The sequence below is a fragment of the Gymnoscopelus microlampas genome (genome assembly GCF_963454915.1).
Source record: "Gymnoscopelus microlampas genome assembly, chromosome: 21".
Taxonomy (NCBI): Eukaryota; Metazoa; Chordata; class Actinopteri; order Myctophiformes; family Myctophidae; genus Gymnoscopelus; species Gymnoscopelus microlampas.
In genome coordinates, this window is record NC_139958.1 from 7,682,319 (window position 1) to 7,700,789 (window position 18,471).

The following is an 18,471-nucleotide window of genomic DNA, read 5'->3' on the forward strand; positions in this document are numbered from 1 at the left end:
ATGTTTTTGGAATAAGTCAAATGTATAAATCATATGTGATGTACGTACAGCTGTACGTTACAGTACATATCACAGCCTAAGTGTCTAGTTAGTGTCTAGAGGAGAAAGATAATTAGTTTGTCAATGATGAGTCATGGCTTTGGTTTAGGCCATCATGCATTGCACAGCTGGAGTTTACAATAGCTGTGAACAGGCAGGGGTTGTCAGTTATAGCGGACTCAAACAGACTGTTACACCCTATAGGAACAATGGAAGGTTTATTACCTTGCCTGTCCTTCTGACTTGCTGTTTTTAAAACAAATATCTACAAATAAATATATGATCCAGGGGTCAAATAAATAAAATCTATGCTGTTTGTACATTAGTTTTCCCATTATACTTAGACGATGCCTTCGTTTTGCTAGGATAGCTTTTGTAATCATTTATTTCTCAGACCCAAAATAATCAATAACAGTCATATCAATCCTTAAATGTATCCAAAAAAAAAAGAAAAGTCTTACTAAACGTTTTCATAAGATTACCCCAGAATCATTTCAAACTATTTTATTATGATTGGCTTTTATTTATTTTATCTTATTTTTTGGGGTGGGTGTGGCCACATGTGTGTGACAATAGGGCTAAGCGAGTCCTTTGGGACCAGGGCGATGTGTGTAAACTGTGAATTTTAGATTTCAAAGTCCACTCTCAGGGGCCTGTGCTGGGAAATGTATAGACATTTTCTGAAAATTGTGAAAATATATCTACAAGACCACAATGCGTCTCCACGCGATGTGTGTTTTTTTAATTGTTATTATTATTATTATTATTGTACATATTATTGTACATAACATTATGTACTATAATGTTCACAAGTGCAAGCCAGGGGACCAGTATTGTTAATGGCCACTTCGCTCGCCTAGCATCGGGGCTCATGTCAACCTGTTACCAATTGGGAGTGAGAACGTCATTTCCGTATTCTAGTGTGGGTGGGACTAGCGGGAGCATTAAGAAAAAGAAAATCAGGTGACAGGGGATCCCATCGTATCAAACGGGTGACCTTTATCCAACTGGTCACTAGTATGACCTGAGAGTGGGAATGTTAGTAATCACACATCTCTCTCTCTCTCTCTCTCTCTCTGTCTTTATCTCTCTCTCTCACTGTTGCGGAGCTCTCAAACCACACTGGCATGAACTCTTGCTTTCTCTGTACTCTTCTTTCTTATTTTCTTTCTTTCTGTCTGCCTGTCTGTCTGTCACACCAGAGCCTTCCCTACAAATCAACATAAGGGAACGTGAACGGCAGCATTAATGAGAGAGGACCACAACTTAGTGTTTCTTTCTTCTTCCGGTATGTTCATGCTTTATTCAGATAGTTACAGTGAGGAGAGACAGGAAATAAGGAGAGAGAGAGAGATGAGTATGGACATGCAGCGAAGAGCCTCTGGTCGGATTCAAACTCGTCCAGCTGTGCAAGGACTGAGCCTTAACTTAGTGCTTCAATCAATTCAGTACTGTGATCTAATTTCATACACTGCAATTGAAGTTTTTTCTACACCAATTATTTTTAAACTCTCTTATAACTCACCCCACACGAAATGCAACACATTTCTAAGTTATGCAGTGTATGCGGAGGTATGTTTTACAGGAAAGTTTAGTATGTGGCATATTTTTTGTAATATAGTATAAGAGATACTACATTCCTCCACATGTTTGGTGAGGATGCGACGAATCCCGTATATTTTCAAAACAAAGTTAATTAATCTAATTTTATTTTATTAAGTAAATATTTAGTACAGGTTTAACACAACAGATATTCTTCAGTGCGATGAAGTGCCTGAGTTTTATCATTCTGTGAATATATTTTTTGAAGAGTTAATACAATACTGAATGTTTCAAGTGTCCTTGTCCTATAGTTAGAGCACAATATATTATACATTTCGAGATATGAAAGTTCTTCAATAAATGAAATTCATTATCAAAAGCTTTTGATTAATTAGCTGATCTGCATAGCAATTGCAAAACGTATGTATGCATGTACAGTGTAGGCTATGTATGTTTGTCGTCTAAAATAACTCAATATTTTGTATGAACATACAAACAACACAAGGTCATATAAAATAGATCTCTAACTCAACATTTGACATGTGCTGCAACTGGGGGGGACAGAGGTCAATGTCAAATTGGTCAACTATTGATTAAGACACTCATATAACTTCTGATCCATTCATCATAGAAATATGAGACTGCGTTTGAGAGCTTGTCTGAAGCCATTTCACTTCCCTGCTTTACGTTTCCTAGATGATGTACGATCATGATGTAAATTGATGTTGAAGTTTGGCATGTTTTTTTTGTTACATTTGTTTGAACATTAGGTATTGTCCTTAGATTATGTCAGTGCTGCTGATGAATGCCATGACCTCCTTTGTTGTGTTTGTGTATATGTTTTGGAGGGCTCAAAATCATAATGATTCAGCAGCTATTTGTAACATGTGCCATTGGAAAATACCTAGATATAGATATCCTAATTTAATAAAACATTTATTCCATTCAGCTACCAGACTAAGACATATAGACTGGGACAGCCTGCATTTATTTTTCCTTTATGGCCATTTATCATTTATTACACTGTGAAAATATTTGAGGTCATGTCACGGTGAATTTCTTCAATAAAGTAATGAAAGAAAGGGTGTGGAAACAAGATTGTACTGATGAATAAACATGACTTGCACTGTTGTACTCAGTATTAATTAGAAAATGTGTTTTTGCTTGCAACAACTAATGTAGGCCTATTATACATACTAGTTAGTAAACTAGTTGAAGAAACGTGGTAGAGTAATTGTAATAGGCTACTATGAAACCAAACCACGACATGCTGTGTGTAAACATGGCTGTTTGTAAATACTATTATGTGCCATTATTTTGATTTCATGTGAAGCTTCTTGAAAGATTCTCTGTTGCAGAAATACAACACAATTATTTTGTTTAGTTTTTTTTTCTCCAGAGAATGTGATATTATGCAACAATGTACTGCTATACAATTATTCACCTACAGTATTCATATATTTCCTGTTTTAATTCTGGAATGCAGACTATAATACAGAGGACTATATGTGTACAATGAAATAAAAGCTATCACTTGGATTCATCTGCAAGTCATCCTTCTTTCTTCTTTGGGCCATTGTCTACAGGTAGACTCTAGAATGTGTCCATTTGATATAGGCTACAGTAGGCCACATACATACTGTTATTATATAATCTAATATGTATGTTTTTGTATATAACAACTTGATTAACCACTTAATGTTATTTTACTTTATAGCTACAATAGGTGTAGAGCAAAAATAGGCATACCATATGTATATATAAATATATATATGTATATATATATATATATAGAGAGAGAGAGAGAGAGAGAGAGAGAGAGAGAGAGAGAGAGAGAGAGAGAGAGAGAGAGAGAGAGAGAGAGAGAGAGAGAGAGAGAGAGAGATATACCATATATATATATATATATATAGAGAGAGAGAGAGAGAGAGAGAGAGAGAGAGAGAGAGAGAGAGAGAGAGAGAGAGAGAGAGAGAGAGAGAGAGAGTGAGTTGAGTTGAGTTGAGTTTACTTGAGTAATAATAGACCAATTAATTGTTTACTAACATTGAGACTGGATGCGCAGGTGATTGTTTCACGCAATCAATTTCCAACCTGTTGTTTCGGGGTGCGCTAGTTTCAGCACACCCCAACCCCCTCTTGTGTGTTGGCTAGTGTGGCACGTCCTGGCGAGACCTGATAGAATGGGTTTCATTTAGCGCATACTGGTTGCACGCATACTGGTTCTTATCAGTGTGACGTCGTCTGTTAAGGGGTCTATAACCCTCCCTTTTATTATTAAGCAAGAACACGAGCGGAACTTTCATGCGCACCACCATCGTTTTAACCGGACGCAACTAACCGTGGGACCAGCACAAACAACATGGCGTTCACATTTGGCGGTGGTGCGACTAATCCTGCTGCAGGTTGGTTTATGTTTATACATGTTTAATAATGAGATGCTCAGCTCATAAAAGACACGATGGGAGATGTTAATACACTATGAACAGTACTGTATGTCTGGTAAAGCTGTAGAATACAACTCTCGTAGACGTAGTTATGATTCTGACGTTTTCAATCTACGAGAGTTGTAGGGTTCACCCCCCATGGACACAGGGACTTTCAGCACTATACCCCGTAGACACTCCAAACATGTACAAATTGAAAGTAAAGGTGCTTACCCCCACGCCCCCAATTGTTAACTCTCGCTACGGGGTAGTAGTTTAATGTAATAATCCATATCTTTCAATAAAGAAGTGTTTTAATGCGGTCTGTGGCCGAACGCCATTTTTTCACCCTCGTTTACTTCCTGTTTACATTGAGTGTAATTCCGGGTTTCACCAGATGGGGCGCGTCACTACCGACAGAATCGGCCACAGAACCATTTGATTTTGGTACACTCTCAGAGTTACAGAACCAATATATGGTCCATTTGGACCCCTGGTGGTGGCTGGACATTGAGAAACAATTATCTAGACCAGGGGTCTTCAACGTTTTCAGGCCAAGGACCCCCTAGCTGAGAGAGAGATGAAGCAGGGACCCCCTCTATATTTGAATACAATTTAGGTGCAGATTAAACTTTTTTTGTTTACTTGGTCTGCTCTTTTTTCCCTCCACACCTACGGTATGCCTCTTTGCCAAAGATAGAGATCTTGTAGAGAGCTTGTAGATCTAGATAAAGATCTACAAGCTCAAGACGCCTCGCACGTCGTGAGCTTGTAAATCTGCTATTTTTGGCTAAAGTCCTCTTCTGATGCTAGGGTTCAAGTTAAGGAAAAAAATTATATATTACACAAAGATTTGGCGGACCCCCTGTAGTAACTCTGAGGACCCCCTAGGGGTCCCGGACCCCCTGTTGAAGACCCCTGCTCTTAAGTAAAACGTTTGAGCACTTTTTCCACCCCTGACTCTGTAACTCTGTAACTCATTTGTGCTCTGTGAGTTGTGTGAGTTATATTAACGCTGTGGATTTCAGTGTAGATTGGGGGGTCCCAGAGATAACCCACTGATTGTACACTCTGAGTTACAGACCCCATAATAAGGGTCCGTTTGGACCCCCGCTTTTAGAAGCAAACCGTGTTACAACATGTTTTGCCAGCGCTTGGTCATGCATCCAGTGAGGCGGTGATGACAGATCATTATGATGATGCTCCACGCCTCTTACTGTAAACCCCTTACGATTCTCATCAGCTCTTTAACCCTTTCAGACCGGGAACGCATCTGTGTGGCATTATTTTTCCCGGGTCAGTCTGCACAATCTTGGGTTATATTGATATTACATTTAGTACCTCCAGCAGTTGAAAATCTGTCAGTTTTCAAATTAAAAATTCCAACAATTATCCACGTTTTCTTCATTTACACATCGTTTGCTTCATCCTTGTCATGGCATCATCTCACACACCACAATTGCATTCTCATTTTATTGTAAAGGCACGTCCGGATTTGGTTCATTTGGTTCATTTGGTGCTAAAACCACAGCCTCCACAACATTTGGCACCACCACCACCGCCTCTTCAGGATTTGGTAGTAAGTTCATCCACCAGTAGCTCCATTTTCAAATGGATCCCCCGACAGATCCCCCGACAGATCCCCAACAGATTCTCCAACAGATTCCCCAACAGATCCCCTAACTCAGTGGTTTTCAACCAGTGGTCCGGGGACCACCAGTGGTCCTTGAGGGAGTACCAGGGAGTCCCCAGCAAAATTAGTTAATGGCGTCACAATCATTTTTAACCACTTAGCTTTGGCTATCCAAAAATAGCAGATATACAAGCTCATAGCGCGGCACCGAGTGCCGCGCTATGAGCTTGTAGATCTGCTATTTTTGAAAAAATCTTGAAAATGTGTGCATATCCTTGAATATATGTATTTTTGAAAGCGAACATTTTTAACTCAAATCTTTGCTTCTGGGGGGTCCCTGGCACAACATTTTCAGATGGGGGGTCCGCGGCCAAATGTATATCAAGACAATTTAGGGGTCCTTGGCATGAAAAAGGTTGAAAACCACTGCCCTAACTCACCCATTGTCTGTTGTCAACAACTGTCAGACAAGTCTTCTGCTCTGGTTAGACCATAGAATGTCCATAGAATGAGGACACGAGAAAGGTTCAGGGTCTGTCATCATGATGTATCATATGATGGAAAAGTTGATGAAGTCCAAAAGCTAAACCGAACGTACAAGCTCACACCGCGGTGCACTCACAACACGTTATGAGCTTGTAGATCGGCTATTTTTGTCGTGCGACAGAGGCTCACAGAGCATAAATTTGGTTAAGACTAACCGATGCCGCCTCAATCGATCAAGATGAATATGATGCTGGTATTTGGTATTATTTCCAGTTGGAAATTCAAATGACTTCCATTGCTTTCATTTTATTCACTAATGCAGAGAAAACAAATTAACCAGCCACTTGCCTGTAAATGATCCTTGGTGTAAACTTTTTTTTAAATGTTTTATTTTTCACAATCAAGTTGTATTATTAGTGCAGGGTTCCCACGGTCATGAAATTCCTGGAAATATTTTGAAATCATAAAAACAGTTTTCCAGGACTGGAAAAGGTTTGAAATGAATCTAATGTTTTGGAAAATCTTTGGCTATCGTGTCTGTTGGGTGGAAAACCTCATATGTCCAGGATTCAAATTCTAAAATGGCAAAAGTAGCAGATCTACAAGCTCGAAACGCGTCGCTTTGCGCCGCGTTTCGAGCTTGTAGATCTGCTACTTTTGATGCTTTTGTGTGACGCTGTATGATTTACGAAAAAACACAAAAGGTTAAACTACGCACTGTACGGAGATAAGAGGTTTCTGCCCGACAGCAACGAAATACATTGTTTTTGTCTAACATTACGTGAAAGATGGGTAAAATGCAGTGTTACTTGATACGTTGTTAGCTTGTAGATCTGTTCTTTTTGTCACGTGACGCCTTTGTTCGAGTCTGTCTTGGGGAATTGATGGCAGACTGGTTTAAGAGTCGCATTATTGCACTGTATGATTTCTATAGTCCTGGAAATGGGGTAAAATACTTTGGAAAAGTTATGGAAAAGTTTTGAAAATTCATTGTTAAAAAATTGTGGGAACCCTGTTAGTGGTGTCATAATTTGCATTTGTTTCTTCTATCTCACAGCTCTTTCAGCCCCTGGCTTTGGGGCGCCTGCCACCACAACCGCAGCAGCCACAGGTTTTGGGTTCGGCTCCACCACCACTGGTAAAGACACAATAAAAGTTAAAACACAATACGAACACTTAAGAAATGGTCAAATGTTTGTAGCCTAGTTTTTTTTTGTAATCCCTAGCAGCAAGCAATTAACGATTCTTAGTCTTAACCACTTGAACCCTAGCAGCCCTATTCTGTGTCCCATGTCATAGTAGGCGAACATTAGACGAAAATAGGAGAAGCGGGTAGGGCTGCCTGTCACTGTTACAAATTTAAGTTGACGATTACCAGTTGGGTTACCAGGCTAGCTTTTGTGAGCACCTCAGACAGTTTAAGTTGCTTGATTCAGTATTTAGATGTTTGATATACATTTTTCAGACAAACCTATTTCCTATACAAACCCATTGTATTTTCAAACTCCATTTTAACCACGATAGATTCATCAAAAACCCCCGTTCTTTATTACGTGAGGGGGCTGTGTTTTTTCAATTACTTTTTTTCACTTATTTTAATAAAAAATAAAAAAACTTTTCTCCCAAAACGAATACAAAATGATGGCCCTCTCACACATTAGAAGGCCAATATCAGTCACCAGAACCAAGGACGGGTGTTTTCAATGAATCTAACATGGTTAAAATACAGTTTGAAGTTACAATGGGTTTATATAGGAAGGGGGTGTGTCTGATAAAATCAATATTAAATATCTAAATACTGAATCAAGCAACTTAAATACTGTCTGGGGTGTTCACAAGAGCCAGAGTAGACGTTAAGATGACCCCCAAACATGTTTGAAAGTGAAATATCCCTTTAACATTAGGCCTGTATTAACCCTCTGCTAGAATGTATGAAAAACCTCTAATGTCTAACACTCACTTTTTTCTCCTTTCCGCTGCCTGCCTCCCATTGGCTGCAGGATTTGGGGGGCTGGGAGCTGGGAACACTACGGCTGGTGGGTTTAGTTTTGGCGGGTTTGGCTTAAATGCCAACCCAGGAGCAGTCAGCCTTAATGTGGGGTGCTTTGGTACAGCCACCACTACTGGCACTGTTTTCAATTTTGGTAATAGCCTGGCTAGCACAGGTAGATGCCCTTTTTAATTGACTAATTAATAATCAGCACAGTCTGTCTATTAAGTGACCTTTTTCTCCATCCCCCTTTTCACACCTATGTGTTATGGTGCCTTTTCACGTCTTACATGAATTATTTATTTTGTATTATATATATATTTTTCTAAACTGTTTAGTTTGCATGATGTGACAATGTAAAATCACATTTTAATGTCTTCATAAAAATTCATTTAATTTGATTTTTATCTGAGGTCTTGAGCAAGCTCCCCGTGTTGTCATCTCCATTGTAAGAAACGGAAGTAGAATGGTGTTTTCCCGGTTGATGTGATCTATAAATCCTATTTAAACATAATGATCTAGTTCTGAAGTTTTTTAGCACTAGGCAGTTTATTAACCCATTGAGACCGGGAAAGAATCTGTGTAATTTTTATATTTCATTGGCTATTCAAAAATAGCAGATCTACAAGCTTGTAGATCTGCTAATTTTTTAAAAATCGTGAACATTTGTGCAAATCTTTGATATATATATTTTTAAAGCGAACATTTTTAACTCAAATCTTTGCTTCTGGGGGTCCCTGGAACAACATACTTTGAGATGGGGGGTCCACGGGGTCCACGGCCAAGGGGTCCTTGACATTAAAGTTTGAGAATCACTGATTATAGCAACAAAAGTGTCTTCAAAAAACTGTTTGGATTTAGAAGACATTTGTAGAATCCCCAGAAGCAAAGATTTATAGAAACATATATATTCAAAGATTTTCAAAGATTTTCAAAGATTTTTTCAAAAATAGCAGATCTACAAGCTCATAGTGCAGCGCGCGCTATGAGCTTGTAGATCTGCTATTTTTTAATAGCCAAATAAATCTAAAAATGACACGGATGCGTTCCCGGTCTTAATGGGTTAAACATATTATATCTAGTTCTGAAGTTTTCAGCACTAGGCAGTTTATTAATTCAGTTTCCTCATCTTAGCCATTGTTGTTAGCCCTTAAATAACGGCCCTCTTGGTTTCCGCCGTCTCATTGTGTGTTCTGTAATTTTAGGTGCATTCGGGGGCTTTGGGACCACCACTACTGCTGCTGCCGCTCCGGGGTCCACGTTCAGCTTTGCTGCTCCCGCCCAGACAACAGGTTAGGACAGGGGTCTTCAACAGGGGGTCCGGGACCCCTAGGGGGACCTCAGAGCTACTATAGGGGGTCTGCCAAATTTTTGTGAGAATTTTTTTTTTTTTACATTAGCCACTTGAACCCTAGAATTCCGTTTCTGAGGGGAACATTAGCCGAAAATAGCAGATCTACAAGCTCTCAACGCCTCGCAGCGCTTGTAGATCGGCTATTTTTGGCAAAGAGGCTATAGGTGTAGAGGGAAAAAAGAGCAGACTAAGTAAAAAAAAATCACACCCAGCGTGAAGTGGGCGGTGTGGTCACAGTGGTCATCACAGTGATGGAAGTGATTCACAAAAAAAAAACATAAAAGTGTTTTTTTTAAGTGCATAGTCCTATTTATAGGGCTATGTACAAGTACATGTGTCATGTGTTTCTAGCCAATCACAGTCCTGAATAGAGTCATGGTGGCCAATCACGGTGCAGGGTTAGGGGGGTACACTGGTGGCCAATCACAGCGCAGGGTTGGGGGGGTGCAATTTGTAAACCTCACATATAGAGGCGGTTGCACCGCCCAAAAATCTGAAACACAATTTTATACAATATAGAGGGGGTCCCTGCTTCATCTCTCTCTCAGCTAGGGGGTCCCTGGCCTGAAAACGTTGAAGACCCCTGGGTTAGGAGCAAGAGTTGAAACAATTTTGAATGACTTGTGTTTCAACATTCTTACTGTAATATTTGCAGGAATACATTGAATTCATAATATTTTATAAGTAATTAATGTAGGCATGTTTCGGTCATCCAATCATTTTACCAAAATTGTCGCAGCTGGTCAACTTACTTTCCTATTGTTTTCCCCTGAATTGAATTGTACAATTCAGAGTCAAAATGGGCCCTATCACCAAATATGAAGGATTGATATGGTACCGTAGTATATTACCATTATAATACCAATACTGATGTCATCAGAAAAGTCCAATAATGGCTGATATACTGTATTTGCTGGACTTTAACATACACCCAACATAATCTTATGCTCATTTCTCCCACTGCACACATATCTGTATTGAAATGGTCATGCCTTAATGCCACCACTAGATGTCCCACTTCATAATTTAGTATCAGCTGCAAACTTCTGTGAACTGTGTGAACCACACTGATCCTCAATAGATTTAAAACGGCTGTTATTTGTGCTGTTGTCCTCTCTTTAGGTGGTCTGTTTGGTAACACCCAGAACAAAGGCTTTGGGTTCTCCTCTGGTCTCGGTACCGGAGCTGCAACCGGGGCCACAGGATTTGGAGCTGGCCTAGGTACTCTGGGCGGGTTTGGAGGTTTCAATGTGCAGCCAGCTCAGCAGCAGCAAGGTGAGAGACTGTTGACAAACACCGTAGTGATTATTTTATATTGATAATGACAAATAAATGGACTAATGCCTTCGGAACTTGGATATGAATTTCTGCAAGTCTGAAATTATTGATAATATAAAAGCGAGGGGGATCCAAAATAGAGGAAAGCACGGGACCCGGTCCAAAACAGACGCGCAAAACTTTTGGACTAATTTTTTATTTTAGTATGGTACTGTATGCAAATTGTAGTCAATGCAATGCTAACCATGCAATAACACCCGTATGGTCCTTTAAATATAAATGTATGTTGTCTGTATCTAATGTTGTGTTAACGGTAAACAGAATTAAAGCTTGACTTATAAAAGACTAAATTGAAAATGTAATCGCTATCGCAATATTAGTCTGAAAAGTCGCAATTAGATATTTCCTCCCAGTCGTTCAGCTCTATTACAAATGCGGATCCCACTGTTCTGATTCCATGAAAAAGTAACAAAATGTGTTCAGATATTATGCTTAGGTGGTGTGTTCTTTATACTATGACAGTTTTCCTAAAATTAGACTGTATGTACTTTTTTTAATCACAATATATCACCTTGCTTACACTATCTCAATATATTGCAATATATTATATTGTTTATTGTATCACCTCACCACGTTATCGCGATACACGACGCATTGTGAGCTCGTAGATCGGCTATTTTCACTAATTCGGAGTGGTTCTCAAACCTTTTCATGTCAAGGACCCCCAAATTGACCCCCATTTGAAAAGATATGCCAGGGACCCCCATAAGAGAAGATTTGTACAGCTCCAGCAGTGATTTTCTACAATTTTAATTTCAAGAACCCCCAGTTTGACATGCATTAGGGCTACGGACCCCCATTTAATGTCATTTCTATCTCTGGGACCCCAATTTATATTGTAAATATATATCAATGTTAATTTAACTCAGTGTGTACAAATGGAACCAAATGGACCCGTTAGGGTCCATTTGGTTCCATTTGTACACACTGAGTTACAGACCCACGAGTCAATTTGGTTCCTAACTATCCATCATTTAGCTGGGGACCCTCTGGAACTCCCTCAAGGACCCCTGGGGGTCCCCGGACCCCACTTTGAGAACCAATGCTCTATGATGACGTGCCCAAAACATGGATGCTATTAATCACAGTGTTCCTATAAAGCTCTGACCTGTTCCTCCTCATTTCTCTCATCTCCTACAACACAACCTAAAAAACAGGAGGCCTGTTCGGCCAGCAGCCCCAGCAGCAGGCTCAGCCCTCCCTGCTGTACCAGCAAGTCACGGCTTTGTCGGCTCCCACGCTGCTGGGCGACGAGCGAGACGCCATCCTGGCCAAGTGGAACCAGCTGCAAGCCTACTGGGGCACGGGGAAGGGCTACTACAGCAACAACGCCCCGCCCGTCGACTTGACGCTGGAGAATCCCTTCTGCAGGTTCAAGGTCAATAGAAGAACTCTCTTGTAGATGTTTATGTGCTTGTATGCACCTTGGACAAAGTGTCATGACATGGCTGATGGCCCAGAAACCTTGTATATCTCCATTTTTTTTTCCGTAAATGAAATGGCTGATTTTTTTTTTATACGACGCAGTGTGAGCTTGTAGATCTACTATTATCGGCAATTTGATGACCAGCGGGGAGACTCTTTGATGACCGGAACCGCTGCCGCTCATCAAATTATTGGCTTAGGAATGCGACAAAAACTTAACAGTATATATACGGTGCCAAAACCGTATATATACTTCTTTTCAATTACAACCATGGAGCGCCAAAACCGTATATATACTGTTTTTGAAAAAAAAAAAAATCTTCAATTTTTTTTCCTTTTTCCTCCTTAGCAACAGGAGATATCATTTTTCGAAGATTTAGACTCCCATCCACTTCCTGGTTAACTTATGACTTCAAAAGCCTGTATCTCGGCTCCTGTGTACTTTTTTTTTTACAATGTATTTTTGACTATTTTTGACTATTTTCAACTGGCTGCAACTATGGAACGGATTTCCGAATGTTTTTAATTTTTTCTCCCCGATTGTACGAGACCTCTATATAATGAATGGATGCTTTTTTTTACATGGATTTGCTCGTCGTGGATTCTAGAGCTTTAAACAGTAAAGCGCAGTCAATGGGGAGAATGCTGGCACCCAACGTAAGTTGTTATGAAAAAATCCTGGCACCCCATGTGTCAAAAAAGGCCTGGAATTCAAGTCTCCATGGGGTGACTAATCGATAGATGAAAAGTCATTTTGGGGGTGAACTATCCCTTTAAGTCTTTGGGTCTTATAACTACATAGGATACGTCAATAACTACATTGGGATCCATTGGAACACGGCTTTTTGCCATTTCCCTGAAAACCAGTGAGGTCATAATATATGGTTTCTGCCCAACAGGGACGATATTTCTTGACTTCTGTGTTCCAATATTTGTGTGATAATAATGCTTCTTGCTGTGATTAAATCTCATTCCACTGTACCTCTGTGTCTCCTAGGCGGTGGGTTACAGCTGCATCCCTGGCAGTAAGGATGAGGAAGGTCTGGTGCTTTTGGCCCTGAATAAGAAGGAGGCCGACGTGCGATCGATGCAGCAGCAGCTGGTTGAGTCTCTCCATAAGGTTCTGGGAAGCAACCAGACCCTCACTGTCAACGTAGAGGGCGTGAAAGCACTGCCCGACGACCAGTACGTTTCTATAACATGTTAAGATAACGTTCATAACATGTTAACCACATTAAGACCGGGAAAGCATCTGTCATTTTAGATTTTAACTTTGGGCTATTAAATAAGCACCGAGTGCCACGCTATGAGCTTGTAGATCTGCTATTGAAAAATCTTGAAACTTTGTGCAAATCTTTTAAGTTAACATTTGTAACATTTTCGTTTTAAAAAACTATATATATTCAAAGATTTGCACACATTTTCACGATTTTTCAAAAACAGCAGATCTACAAGCTCAAACATAAATCTAAAATAACACAGATTTTAATATTGCTCAAAGTGGGGTCTGCGGACCCCCAGGGGTCCTTATCCAGGGGTTGCCCAGCTAAATGATAGATAGTGAGGAACCAAATTGACCCTTATGGGTCTGTAACTCTGAGAGTGTACAAATGGAACAGGGTCCATTTGGTTCCATTTGTACACTCTCAGAGAAATTAATTAATTGATTTTACAATATGAATTGGGGTCCCAGAGATAGAAATGCCATTAAATGGGGGTCCGTAGCCTAATGCATGTCAAACTGGGGGTCCTTGAAATTAAAATGGTTAAACTCACTGCTAGAGCTGTAAAAATCTTCTCTTATGGGGGTCCTTGGCATATCTTTTCAAATGGGGGTCCGTGGGCTTATAAGTGTCACAGGGTCCCCACGGTCATGAAATTCCTGGAAATATTTTGAAATTAAAAAAAAAAAAATCCAGTACTGGAAAAGGTTTGAAATTGATCAAACATCATCAAAGGTCCTGGAATTTATCAAGGGTCCTGGAAAAATATTTGGCTATGCATTGTTTTTGGCTATTGATTTTGTTAAAACAAAACGTTTTCATAAACATGAATAATATTACACGAAATATGTAACATAAGTAGTTTTTCGCCGAACGGGCTGTGTGACGGCAGCCTAATGTATGTCTCAAACTTTATTTTTGCTACACTGCCTATCTTTGGGCATTCTACATAGGAGTAAGAGACACATTATTGCGCCGAATGATTGTTATATAGGCCTGGAAATTGGGCTAAATATTCTGGAAAAGTTTTGGAAAAGTTTTGGAAATTCATTGCTAAAAATGTGTGGGGACCCTGGTGTCAATGCGTTCCCGGATGGGAATGGGTTGCTAACATATCGCACGCTATGCCCATAATACAGACGGAGGGAGGTACAGCTGTTATAACTGTTATTTATCGTCTTTCCATTTTCCTTGGTACTCAGGACGGAGGTGATCATCTACGTGGTGGAGCGCTCCCCTAACGGCACGTCTAAGCGCATCCCGGCGTCCACGCTCTTCAGCTACGTGGAGCAGGGCAACGTCAAGGCCCAGCTCGCACAGCTCGGCGTGCTCATGAGCGTCACGCGCACCGAGCTGTCGCCAGCGCAGCTCAAACAGCTCATGCAAAACGCCCCTGCAGGTAAGCTTGCATGGCAGGTGTGTGTGTGTGTGTGTCAGTGTTGATTTTGACAGCAAATTTTTATTTAGTTTTAGTCAAAGTCTTTTGATTAAAATTCCATTTAGTTTTAGTCATCTGAAATGTTTTAGTTTTTGTCTAGTTTTAGTCGACTAAATATCATAAGATTATAGTCGTATAAATCTACAGTTGATTTAGTCGTAATGGCTGATTTTACACTTGGTTGCATGATGAAAATAGCTAATCTACAAGCTTGTAACACCCGAGAGCAAACAAACCTAAAACTTGTCTTTTAATTCTACTGGATCTCTTCTCCACTAGTCCCTCTCTAACATTTTAGTCTAGTTTTTATTGTTGACGAAGTTGTCAAGATCTTAGTTTTAGTCGTCGTAGCTTAGTTTTTATTACATTTTATTTCGTTTTCGTCAGTGAAAAAAGGTAGTCGACAGACTTCTTTTGTCTTAGTTTTAGTCGACGAAATCAACCCTGTTGTGTGTCATTCATAAAATCGCCTCCCTTAAACATTGATATCCTCACAACAAGTCCAGTAATACAAACGTGTTTGTGTGTGTGTGTGTGTGTCGTCCTGTTTATGCACTCACAGTGCAGTTGAATACTGATGTAATGATGAGCATTAGAATAACTCTGCTGTTCGTGTCTCCTTCCCCAGGTGTGGACCCTATAATTTGGGAACAGGCCAAGGTTGACAACCCTGACCCTGAGAAGTAAGTTAGGAGTGATTGTTTAAGGCAATCCCACTCTAAGGTATATTTAAGGGTTTCAGGCACACTTTAATGGCACGATGTCTTGTCTTCTCCAGACTGATTCCAGTGCCCATGGTGGGGTTCAAAGAGCTGCTGCGCAGATTGAAGATCCAGGAACAGATGACCAAACAGCACCAGAGCAGAGTGGATGTGAGTGCTAACTGGAGCCTGACCGATATATATTGGATTATCGGACAATATTTTACATTTTTGATGACATCGGTGTCTGTAATTATGCAGCCATTGTGTCCCAAAGTTTTACCACTTGCATTAAACCTGCCGTTTTAACTACTTTCAGCCTCCTATCTTTGTCTTACTCTTACCAGCATCTTGTGTCTCTTTTTTCTCTCTTTTATGTCCTGTCCCATTCACTCTCTCCCTCGCAGATTATTTCAAATGACATCAGTGAACTGCAAAAGAACCAGGCTACCACAGTGGCCAAGATCGCTCAGTACAAGAGGAAGCTAATGGACCTTTCTCACAGGGTTCTACAAGTAAATGCCCCAGTTTCATTCCATAGATGACAGCACATGGGCCTATTATACTGCTTCATTTATACTGTGTTGCGCTCTGAATAGCAGAGTTACAAACTCACAAGTCACATAGCGTTGTGAGGGTTGATCTGCTGTTTTTTGGCACACTACAGTGGTGCACAACATAATGTCAGACGACTGGCTTCGAAGGCTTATGTCAAACCCTTTTAATTGTTTCCATGCCTCTGTCTCTGTGTGTTCCTGCTACTGTAGGTGCTGATCAAGCAGGAGATCCAGAGGAAGAGCGGCTATGCCATCCAGGTGGACGAGGAGCACCTCAGGGTGCAGTTAGACACCATTCAATCAGAGCTCAATGCTCCAACACAATTTAAGGTAAATAAATAGTTCATTTCTATAGCACCTTTATCCAAAGCGCTTTACCATTTGCATTACATTCCCTCCTGTTCAGTTCACACACACACACACACACACACACACACACACACACACACACACACACACACACACACACACACACACACACACACACACACACACACACACATTCACACACAGATGACCACACACACATTCACACACAGACGGCCACCCCATTCGGATGCTATCAATGCATTGAATGGGACATGATCACGTTTTATCAGACCATTGAATGGGCGAAGTAGGCGACATACTGACCTACACACGATTTATCAGACCATTCATTGGGTGTTATCAGGACATACTGACCTACCGACGGAGATGACTTTTATATAAGTTAAGTTTTGTTTTCGGACCATGACAGAGGCGCGCAGTTTTGTTTTTAACGTAATTCATAGCATTGCTGACCTAAAATGTTTGTTTCTTCGCCCAGGGCCGGTTGAACGAGCTGATGTCCCAAATCAGAATGCAGAACCATTTTGGGGCCGTGAGATCAGAGGAACGTTACAGTGTGGATGCAGACCTTCTCAGAGAAATCAAACAAGTGAGAGATGTGCCTTATTGTCTCTTAAAATGTTTTCTTTTTTTTGTAAATGAAAACCGTATTTCGTCATACTGCAGTGTCAGATGAGGAAGATTATATGGCTGCTTATATCTAACCTTTATATTATACCATCACTTAAAATACTTCTACAATACATTATGATATTTGACAGCTTGGTAAGAGCCTAAATGTCTCCACTAGGCCTAATACTGTAGCTATTGTGGTCTTATTATGGTTCAGTTTGTCCTTCAAGGCAGCTACAGTATAACTATGATCTCTGCCTTGTGCTCCAGGCAGAACTACCGTCCCACTGACATGAGTGTTAATGTACTTCTGACCATGATATCATGTACATAAAGCATAACCACAACCCCCTAGAATATTGCCTCGACTCCTATATGCCTTATCGATTGCTGATTGATCCAGAAGTCCACGACACAGGCAAAAGTATCAACGCAATATCAGCTTGTAAATTGGCAATTTTTTGCTATTTAAAAAAAATAAATGAGTAAAAGTTCAAGTGGTTAAGTGTCTGTGGGTTTTATGAATATTTGAAAAGTAAATATAAATGAAAAGTATTACCAAGAGCTTGTGACTAAATAATAACTACGTTGTCCTTCCCCACAGCACCTGAAACAGCAGCAGGAGGGTCTAAGTCACCTGATCAACGTCATCAAAGACGACCTGGAGGACATAAAGCTCATTGAACACGGGCTAAGTGACAGCGGACACATACGGCATTAGGGTATGCACCCTAATGCAGGGGTCTTCAACAGGGGGTCCGGGACCCCCAGGTGGTCCTCAGAGTTACTACAGGGGGGGGGCGCAAAATCTTTGTGTCATATGATTACTTTTTTTACATGAACGACTTGAATCCTAGCATCCCTTTTCTGAGAAGCCGGAAATGTAGCCAGAAATAGTAGATCTACAAGCTCACAACGCCACGCGCTGCGAGGCGTTGTGAGCTTGTAGATCGGCTATTTTTGGCAAAGGGGTATCGGTGTAGAGGGAAAAAAGAGCAGACAAAGTAAAAAAAGAAGGTTTAATCTGAAACACAATTTTATACGATATAGTGGGGGGTCCTTGATTTATCTCTCTCTCAGCTAGGAGGTCCTTGGCCTGAATAACATTGAAACCCCTGCCCTAATGCCTACATTTATAATCCATCGTACACAACTGTCCATAGCTGAAAGTAGCTTCTGGTGTAGGCAGGGGTCTTCAACAGGGGGTCCATGACCCCCAGGTGGTCCTCAGAGTTACTACAGGGGGGGGGCGCAAAATCTTTGTGTCATATGATTACTTTTTTTACATGAACGACTTGAATCCTAGCATCCCTTTTCTGAGAAGCCGGAAATGTAACCAGAAATAGCAGATCTACAAGCTCACAACGCCACGCGCTG

General features: G+C 40.5%; 1 protein-coding gene across 3 annotated transcripts; it reads left to right on the top strand.

The window, feature by feature from the left end:
* Positions 1-3,933: 3,933 nt before the first annotated feature.
* On the top strand, positions 3,934-18,268 carry nup54 (nucleoporin 54; the record flags this gene model as incomplete). Of its 3 annotated transcripts, XM_084047601.1 has the most annotated exons (15): positions 3,944-3,986; positions 5,491-5,586; positions 7,184-7,264; positions 8,127-8,291; positions 9,322-9,408; positions 10,593-10,745; positions 11,966-12,186; positions 13,231-13,418; positions 14,659-14,855; positions 15,523-15,577; positions 15,673-15,766; positions 16,003-16,110; positions 16,363-16,482; positions 16,961-17,071; positions 17,699-18,268. In XM_084047601.1, 15 exons carry the CDS (start codon positions 3,944-3,946, stop codon positions 17,813-17,815), a joined length of 1,836 nt encoding a protein of 611 aa, XP_083903727.1. In that variant the 3' UTR covers positions 17,816-18,268. The 3 variants fall into 3 exon arrangements, with proteins under 3 accessions (XP_083903726.1, XP_083903727.1, XP_083903725.1); XM_084047599.1 differs by lacking the exon at positions 8,127-8,291; XM_084047600.1 differs by lacking the exons at positions 5,491-5,586; positions 8,127-8,291 and having other exon boundaries at positions 3,934-3,986.
* Positions 18,269-18,471: the final 203 nt, after the last annotated feature.